The 10,222-nt window shown below is 41.3% G+C and overlaps 1 protein-coding gene across 1 annotated transcript in view; it reads left to right on the top strand.

Annotated features, from left to right (window-relative positions):
- Window positions 1-358: 358 nt before the first annotated feature.
- The window catches only part of LOC139384378 (uveal autoantigen with coiled-coil domains and ankyrin repeats protein-like), an 80,317-nt gene continuing 70,453 nt past the window's right edge, over window positions 359-10,222 (top strand). Inside the window, exon 1 of the mRNA XM_071129122.1 lies at window positions 359-561. Coding sequence (XP_070985223.1) covers window positions 514-561 — 48 coding nt within the window. The 5' untranslated portion in view covers window positions 359-513. The remainder of the gene's footprint in view (window positions 562-10,222) is intronic.

Genomic DNA, 10,222 nt, shown 5'->3' with positions numbered 1-10,222 from the left:
TTCCAGTATTACAAAAAATAAGTAGACCTAGGAATGTTTTGGGGAATTAATATGTGTGTGGGATATATGAGCTCTAGTGTGGATCATAAATCTAATCATCTATTTATGGATTGCTGTAGGCAAGCCAGGTTCGGAAAAGCCTGTGCTGTCTGTCCCGCCATTTCCCTCTTTCAGCCAGGTAAACCTGACGTCACATCACCACAGAAATTTAGGTTGTCCTGTGGGTTTTCCCATCAACTCCAAAAGTACGGCTGCCCAAGCTAACAAGGAAGTCCCTCCTTCAGTTACGACTTATTGGTTACAACCCAAAGGGTACGGGACACATTGTATTCTCATTGGTTTATTTGGTTGTCAATTTAGCAGCTCTAGTTGGTTTGCGTCAGGTGAAAGTCGTACGGTACTCAGCGGAGAAAAAGTTGTTTCGTTTAGAAATGAAACGTTTGTCAACATCTTAAATTATAAATGTTGACTAATAAGATTTACAACTTCAACATCACCAGGTAAACAGCAGCAATGAAGAGTCTCAAGTACCGACTGAAAAAGCATGAAGTTACGCTCACAGTAAGTTGAATCAGAACTTTTTGTGAATTACACATACATTTTTAGTAAAGTACAGTGTAGCCTGATATATCGGACTCGAATGATATCAACCAAGTTTTCCTGTTACAAAGTTTCGAGCTTCCCAAACAAAAGCCTACCAACCCAAGCTAATCGGGGTTTGGCTACATCAAGCCCGTTTGTCATGATCGTGTTGTTAATCATTGTCTTATTGACAAGTGCTTAAAACAAAAGTTTCACATTGAAACATGCTCGTTTATCCAACTGTGTTCGTGGGCAGGGGAGTGGGGTTTTGAGAAAGGATGTTGGAACATACACCCACGACACGAGCGTCCAATAGCGCCAAATGTTCTCCCTATGGAGGGCATCGTGTCGTGTGTAAATCTGTGCAACAAAGTTAGCATTGTTTAGAGTCTCTATCAGTCGGCACTTCAGGGCCATTGAGCCTCAGCAATATCGATCAATGTCCTCTCTAACAGCATTTATTGTTTTATTGCGTCGTATTTTGTCGCTGGCTTGTAGGCGCCTATAAAAGACAGGCAATTTGAGACAACTGCAAGATGCAGATGTCACCTCTGACTGTACAGACTGCGAGAACCTTTCATAGGCAACATTACAATATCTGTCAGGGGACTGTCGTGCCTTTACATGTTCAAGGGCTACGCAATTCCACACGGATGTTATGTCATATGGATGCACTCTAAAATACACTCTGAAATGTATGTATATATATACCGTGTATGCTATACATATATACTGTATATGCTATATAGTAGCCATGTTGACTCTATACCAAGAATATTTAGTTGTTGTACAGGTTAGGCCAGTAGGCCCACTATTTATTTCTGGAAGTGACCTGTATGTTACGTTAAGGGCATGAGTGAGTATCCCTTAGGCTATTCCTGCTATATCCCATACAGCCTGCAGGGTAGTGGTATTATGATTGTACTCAGTTCAGCAGGAGTTGTGTGGATGTTTGGCAGCGACAGCCCCTTCTCCCCACAGTAGGCTAATTAACATGAGAAAGGCACAAAGCCAAGCGCTGTTTATTGTCCAAGTTTGTGGCCCAGTCCCTAGAAAAGGAATTCAGGAATTCCATTCAATTTAAATCACAGTGGACCTGTCTCACATGCTTGCAGAGGCGAGAAACGCACAGGTCATGGTGATGAGCTGCAGGCCAATGTTTAGCCTAGTAAAAAAAAACAAAATAATGAACATAACTTGAGAAAAGCATTCATTTCCCCTGTGGGCGATGGAGGTGCACACTGATTTAAAAGGCAGCAAGGTGGTCATGTCTAGAAAACAGGATTCCTGGTATTCTTATTTTGAAACCTCCAGACCTGTAACAGACACTATTGGAAATAAAGAATCTTCAAATAGCGCAGACGGCCACCCATCGCTTCTAGAAAACACGATTGGCATTTGACTGATCAATTCATATTGGCCTTGTTGCATACCGTTGTGTTTGGAGGGGCTGAAGGGACCTAGAATTGAGGGGGGGGGGGGGGGGGGGGGGGGGGGGGGTAGTAGCACGTTGCAGGATGAACCAGTGCAAATGCCTGGAGTTACAAAATGTGCCCCAAGAAATTGTCTGTCCAACTCCAAGGCCCTGGGCCCTACTTCTAGACCCCTCATGTTGACCTGAGCTTCCTGATTGATTCATTTGATATCATGGTTACCCTTAATCAACCCTTTTAGACCTTCACACGTTCATGGGGGCAGGAGGTCGATTTGGAATCGATTGATATTTATGATGTCCTACAGAAAAGATACCAAAAGAATATTCGTTGTGATCTTTCATACCAAAAGAAAACTGGTTTTGAACTCTATGATTGTAAGTAAGCATTTATCTCACTGTAAGGTTGTATTCGGCGCACGAGACAAAAAAAACGTTGATTTGTCTGTGTGAAACATGAGGTGATACTGCCTGTAACCTAAAAAACGTTGATTTGTCTGTGTGAAACATGAGGTGATACTGCCTGTAACCTAAAAAACTTTGATTTGTCTGTGTGAAACATGAGGTGATACTGCCTGTAACCTAAAAAACGTTGATTTGTCTGTGTGAAACATGAGGTGATACTGCCTGTAACCTAAAAAACTTTGATTTGTCCGTGTGAAACATGAGGTGATACTGCCTGTAACCTAAAAACAGACTAGCATGTCCCTACTGAACTGACAGCATTAGTCTTGTGAGCCAGCTTCTCCATGGGTGTAACAGGGAACTCTTCCCACACCCTCATCATATTGCACTGTTATTATGAGAACTACAGTAACTGACAGTAACTGACTACAGAACACAAAATGAAGCACACCCTACAGTCCAGCAGAGCCTACACACTTATATACAGTTGTGTTTGTAATGTCTGCTTACTCCAAAACCCATGAGGATGATTGTGCTGTTTCAAGTGGTCCAACAGCTGTGTGAGAGTCAGTCAGCATGAGGCCCTTTGGGACGGGAACAATAGCTGAATCTAATCCAGACCACGGCCACTTGTGGAAATCGTCCACTAAGTTTTGCAATGTATTTTTTTCTACACATGCCTTTGTTCTTTCTGTCTTCCGAATAAGATCCTGGGGATTAGTTTCAGGTCTGTAGGACAAAGGTAGCCAATAGTAAGCTCTTCTTTTTACGCTCTGTTTGACAGAAATGATCTTGTATTTAGAGAGATTGTTCCTGAGTGCTGAGCTATACTTTCTGTTGAGGCTGCCAGACTGATTCCACCCTTATCAAACTCAAACTACAGAAAGCTACTTACTGTCAACAATCCCCCCCCCCCCCCTCCCCTTTTCTACATTGCTGCTACTAGCTGTTTATTATCTATGCATAGTCACTTTACAAATGACCCCAACTAACCTGCACCCCTTCACATTATCTCGGTACCGGTACCCCGTGTATGTAGCCGCTATTTCTTGAACTGCGTTGTTTAAGTGCTTGTCAGTAAGCATTTCATGGTACACCTTTTGTTTTCAGAGGATGTGACCATTTTTGGGATTTGATTTTCAACACTTCTGACACTGAACTGTAAACAGGCTCTAGTTCTGCCATTGAGAATACTGTCTGGGTGTATGTTTAGATTATTATAATATCTTTTTTTAAACCTTTATTTAACTAGGCAAGTCAGTTAAGAACAAATTATTATTTGCAATGACGGCATACACCGGCCAAACCCGAACGATGCTAGGCCAATTGTGTGCCGCTCTATGGGCCTCACAATCACGGCCGGTTGTGATACAGCCTGGAATCGAAACCAGGGTGTCTGTAGTGACACCTCTAGCACTGAGATGCAGTGCCTTAGACCGCTGTGCCACTCGGGAGCCATCCATTTCCACATTCCACACCTTGCTGTTTTGAGTTTGAGGTAGTAAGCTGAGGTAGGTCACACTTTCTCTTCAGGCTCAGAAAGCATTTGAAATGACTTTTTTTTACCGAACATTTTAGCCTCTGATAAAGTTTGACACTTTTTATTTTTAGATAGTTTTGACAGTCCATCCCTCCGAGGCCTTTTAGCAACATTGTTCCTCTTGAATGAGAACAAGTTGTTTGCTCGTTTCGATTCACTTATATTGATTTGGGCTTTGTGAATGCTTTGGTGCCTGATTCTTTTCCACTGCGTTTGGGTCTGTCAAGTCTCATCAACTCATGCAGATGTTTAGCCCTGGCATATTAGTTTGTTCACAGCTCTTCACAAATCACAGAGAATAACGGTGACAGGTCTGAGGTTATGAAAGTTTTCCAGACAGCTGTTGGTGTTCTGTTTTTTCGGTTGAGTGAGGTGATAGACAGGCCAGTGTTTGTGTTGACAAATGACTAAATGAAGGAGGGTGCGTTCAATACCACACCTTAGACATGCTGGCGTTTAATCATTAGGAGCAGGTCTAAAGCGATCTTTGGCACTGACCCCACAAGTAACCTTCAATGTCAAATTGCCCACAAAATCTTCCCCCTGCTGCGGTAAATTGGCAGGGGTATAGGGGGGGTAACAGTGTAACAGAAGGAAGAACAGTATTGGCTCTAGAACAGCATGAGTACACGCAAGGACAACAGGCCTGCCTGCTCTGCTCAGAGAAGATGGGGGAGGAGCAGACGGGCCAAGAACAGAGAGGAGAAGAAACACAAGAAAATCAAGATAACTCATCCAAAGGACTTTGACTTCTCAAACACAGCAGAAAGCTAACACAATATGATGCCCTGTCACCTTAAGTCAGCAATTTACTTAGATAACTAGCATGTTATCGCCTTCTGTTGCACTTCTCCACTAGGATGAGAACTCAGAAACAGGCATTCTATCAACAGACAGCGCTCTGACTGATGTGTAGCTACTTTTCTCTAGTACTCTTTTCAGTGTAGCCAGCCTACTTTTCTCCCGTAAAATGCAAGATTAACTTCAAGCAAAACATTAGGAAATGTAGCTGTCTTAAGGCTGTCCCCGACATAAAGAAATATCGTGGTCGACCAAAAGTCGTCTGATCGAAATGTTTAAACGTGTATTATTTTCAAATAGATATGTGTATACAGACCCTATGTGTTATAATAAAATCAACTATTGCACTTGTCTGATGTTTTAAGCACACTGTTTGATGAAATAAGACACAAATGACTCGAGGGAGCCAGAGATTTCTGCCGTTACTCTCCTGAGGTTGCCTGTAATAAGCTACACGAGGAGTCGGTCAGCTTTTTCATGTGGAACGCCAATTTAACTTACCATTTACCGATCTGCGTGCCAGTTATGGTTTTCGTGGAACAGTTTCATTTAATTTATAATGATGTCTTCGTATCGCAAAATAATTGTCATGTGGTTAATCAAAATTCTATCCAAATCTAAATTAAAATGATACTAACCTCAAAAGTAACTACTATTGCCAACTATATGAAACTAGACTAGGTAAAAACATTGCAGCATGCAGGTAGAAAATATCCTCATACCACTCACTCACCCTCTCTCTCACACTCTCTCACACTCTCTCTCTCTCTCTCTCTCTCTCTGTCTCACTCACTCACACACACACACACACACACACTCTCGATCTCACTCACTCACTCACTCACATGAGCAAACTTTTCTTTACAAAACATTTTCTTTCTATTACTTTGTTTTGAGCTGTTGAGGAGAGGAGGACTAGTGGGTTGGTTTTGTGGAGTCATGTTGATAGTCTGAGGTAATGTTTACCCATCTCGTTTGATTTACCATCAATGCCTATTATAAATGGACTGTTTCATATTAATTCCAGATCCATATGAGGGGCAGCAGAAGTTGACATGGCGGCTATAGTGGAATGTTGAGGTTATTCATGTTCACAGCTTTCCAGGAGCTACATGTACGTTGCATGTACAGATCAGCTGAACAGATCCCAGATAGGATAGATGAGGATAGATGACTCGTCTGAAGGTCACCTCTTTCTCAGGAATACACCCTTGCATTAAAATGAACTCATGTGGATCAAGTGTTTATGAACTAAATGCCTATCTAGGACAGATGTTCCACACACAGTGAATGAGTCACTGTCACATCCATAACATATCAACATTTATTTGTGATTCATCAGAAGCCTGTCCTCTGAATGACTCTGACAACCAGCACAATGACAACCCTAGTAGACAGACTGTCATCTCAACAGAGAAACAGACCATAAAAAGCACAAACTATAGAGAGAGGGTTATTTTGAAGTGTGGAAGAGAGTCTAGACATCCTTTCCCAGAACAGAACCCATTCCTGCCGTATCGATTGATGGGTTCCTGTGGAAGCATGGAGCTGGGCTGGCCTCACCCCAATGGGAAATGGGATGTTTTTCTGAAAGCCCTGTGTGTGTGTGTGTGTGTATGTAGGTCCCAGAGTGCTGCTGCTGGGCGAGAAGGAAACAATGTGGATTGAAGTTTATCCTAGCATGAGTAAAAGCCCCAGGATTACAGGGGAAAGAGAGAATGTGCATAGCAGCATGAAAAGCTCTCTGACCTCTGGTCTCCGCTGCAGTGTGGGAGGTTAGAACAGTGTGGTCAGTCAGTCAGTCAGACAACGCTGTCGCTGGATGCCAGTAGTGCTCTGACAATACTATTGATTCATAGTGGTTTATCAATGCCTGGAAATTTAAAGTTAACATTTACCCTTTTTGAAAGCTGCAATGTGTACCTTTTTTGGGTGACCTGATCAAATTCACATAGAAATGTTAGTTATAGAATCTGTCATTCTCATTGAAAGCAAGTCTAAGAAGCGGTAGATCTGTTCCATGTGTGCTATTTCTATGCTTCCCGCTCTTAAGTTTAGTTTTTAGTTTGTGTCTTTTGCTTTGGGTTTTGTTCACCAGCTTCAAACAGCTGAAAATACTATATTTTTGGTTCTGGGAAATATATTTCACAGCAGTTTAGATGGTACAATGATTCTCTACACTTGCTTGTTTTGTCACATAAACTGAAGTTAAGCAAAATATTAGAATTTTAACCAGGAAATGGCGTTGCAATTTTTCTGCATATTGCACCTTTTTTTTAAAAAATCGATTACTGTACATTCTCCTCTTTAGCCAGCCATCAGTGTCTCTTAGAGGAAGTAGCAAAGTTATTTCTAAGGTGTTCTCGGGCAAAGATCGATCAAGCATTAATGTCCAAATAGCTGAGGCTTAAGCAGAAGGAAAGTAGTGTATTGTCACAAGACACGTCTCTCCAGAACGCGCGCTCTCCCTCCATTTTGTGCTCCTTCATTGTTTCATAATGTCGTTGTTTGAATTGTTTGCCCTTTGATTGTTAGTGTCTATCAATTCCCCATTACATAAATGACCAGTAGTAGTACCGGTAAATGACCAGTAGTAGTACCGGTAAATGACCAGTGGTAGTACCGGTAAATGACCAGTGGTAGTACCGGTAAATGACCAGTGGTAGTACCGGTAAATGACCAGTGGTAGTACCGCTAAATGACCAGTGGTAGTACCGCTAAATGACCAGTGGTAGTACCGGTAAATGACCAGTGGTAGTACCGGTAAATGACCAGTGGTAGTACCGGTAAATGACCAGTAGTAGTACCGGTAAATGACCACCACTAATGATCTGTGGAGCTTCTCAAAGTAATGTTTTCCTCACTTCAAACAGCAAGCAAACAAAATCTGATTTTACATACAATGACAATGACAATAGTTCCTCAACGTATTTGAAAAATATTTCCAGCTCTCTCCCTTTCCATAATCCAGAACTTGGTCCTCAGGAACACAAGGGGTGCATGTTTTGGTTTTTACCCTAGCACTACTTGGTTGATTCAACTAATCATCAAGCTTTGATAATTTGAGTCAGCTGTGTACTGTTAGGGCAAAAAACTAAACGTGCACCCCTTGGGTTCCCGAGGACCGAATGTGGGAAACACTGCTATAACCACTCAGCATCAAAGTGAAAAATGTAATGCCCTGATCCAGTGGGAGCGTCACAAAATACCAGATTACTTCTTACAGTATGGTCTGGAACAGTTTTTCTCCTTCTGGTTAGGCTATCTGAAGGTTACATTTGACTAGTTACATAAAGGTTAAATAAAAATAAAATAAAAATATATTTTTTAAATCTTGATCTCCGGCTCCCTCTTGAGTCATTTGTCTTAATTATTTAATCAAACAGCATGCCTCTTGCGACGAGCAAACCCGTATCCGGGAGCGTAATCATAGCCTGAAATGCATTAGCATAACGCAACGGACATAAATACCCCTAGAAACTTTTCCTATTCATGAAAATCGCAAATGAAATGAAATAAATATATTCAAACACAAGCTTAGCCTTTTGTTAACAACACTGTCATCTCAGATTTTCTAAATATGTGTTACAGCCAACGCTAGACAAGCATTTATGTAAGTTTATCATGGCATAATGCTATGCTTGGCTCTGCTGGCAGCAGGCAACATTTTCACGAAAATAAGAAAAGCAACCAAATTAAATAATTTACCTTTGAAGAACTTCCGATGCTTTCACTCAGGAGACTCCCAGTTAGATAGCAAATGTTCCTTTTTTCCAAAAATATTATTTTTGTAGGTGAAATAGCTCCCGTTTCTTCATCATGCATGGCTGAGAAATCGACTGGAAAATGCTACAACTATAACGCAAAACTTTTTTCAAAATTTGCTCCATAATATCTACAGAAACACGGCAAACGTTGTTTAGGATCCATCCTCAAGGTGTTTTTAACATATATATTCGATAATATATCCGTCGAGGCAATTGGTTTCTCATAAGAAGCGATTGGAAAAATGGCTACCTCAGTATTTTACGCAAGGTTTTCTGCGGGAGACACCATGTGACCACATGCTATATATGGTCCCTTACAGCCATTCTTCAATGGAAATGCCTAAAAAGACGTCACAATGCTGTAGACACCTTGGGGAATACGTGGAAAATGTAAGCTCATTCCTAGCTCATTCACAGCCATATAAGGATTCATTGGCATTGGCACGGTTTCAAAAAATGCGGCACTTCCTGGTTGGATTTTTATCTGGGTTTCGCCTGTAACATAAGTTATGTGGCACTCACAGACAATATCTTTGCAGTTTTGGAAACATCAGTGTCTTCTTTCCAATTATATGCATAGTCGAGCATCTTTTCGTGACAAAATATCTTGTTTAAAACGGGAACGTTTTTCATCCAAAAATTTAAATAGCGCCCCCTAAATCCAAGAGGTTAAAGCATCTTTCAACATGGAAAACAGACCAAGGGTCTCTTTTACAGCTGGGTCTTACGTATACATGTTTACACATACCGTTTAGGTACAATGATTAATCTCAGTACGTATAGTTGGTTTATTAAAACACAGAGTGTGTCTATATATGGAAAAATAATTTTTTTAAAGACGAATCTCGTCAGCCAAGATTTATTTTTCGGCGACGGCCCTAATTGAAAGCATTGCGGTTTGTGGGTTTCCATTGGAGGATTTGTGCTGTATGATGCTCCATCAGGATTGACACACTTTCGAAGGTTACTATACAGTTGAAGAACAGTCGGCCCACCTTCTCCCTGAAAACCCTGCTATGACATGTTTCTGGTCTGTGAAAAGGGAATCAATCTGGAACAGGTCTAATCTTGTTGCTGTGAACATAGCACTAAGTTATTCTATGAATTTCAACGGTAGTTGGCAATGGACTAGCTTAGACTAGTACACTGTATGTGTGTGAATCCGTATGTATGAACCAAAACCATCAATGAACCGTTTGTGCCTGTAATGAGGAATGTTATGCTAAATTAATTTGTCGGCAATTGGATCACCATCCAACAATCAGGAGACCTAATGTTTTGACATAAACCAAAGCAGCACATTTGAGTTAAACCCGCCCATAGTCTCTCAGAAGATGCTGATTTGATACTTATTAGCCACTCCAAGTGCCTCTCCATTGGAGTAGGTCCTGATTTGAATCAGTGAAGATTCTTTATTAGTAATAATGAATTCATTTCTAATCAGTGGGCTCTAGCATTTGAATACTACATAGTATTAGTTATGAAATTAGCCATGGCATATTAAAGAGATGAGCAAGAGAGCAATCAGACTCATTTCAAGCCCTTGAACGACTCTCTCCACTGTGTGGGAAAGGCAGCCCCCCGCACCTCTCTGATTCAGAGGGGAGGGGTTCATTGCGGAAGACACATTTCAGTTGAATGCATTCAGTTGCACAACTGACTATGTATCCCCCTGGACTGAAACATGGTGTTTTG

This window comes from Oncorhynchus clarkii, chromosome 26 (genome assembly GCF_045791955.1).
Source record: "Oncorhynchus clarkii lewisi isolate Uvic-CL-2024 chromosome 26, UVic_Ocla_1.0, whole genome shotgun sequence".
Lineage (NCBI taxonomy): Eukaryota > Metazoa > Chordata > Actinopteri > Salmoniformes > Salmonidae > Oncorhynchus > Oncorhynchus clarkii.
Note: the sequence above shows the minus strand (reverse complement) of the source record. Positions and strands in the feature narration are given on the sequence as shown.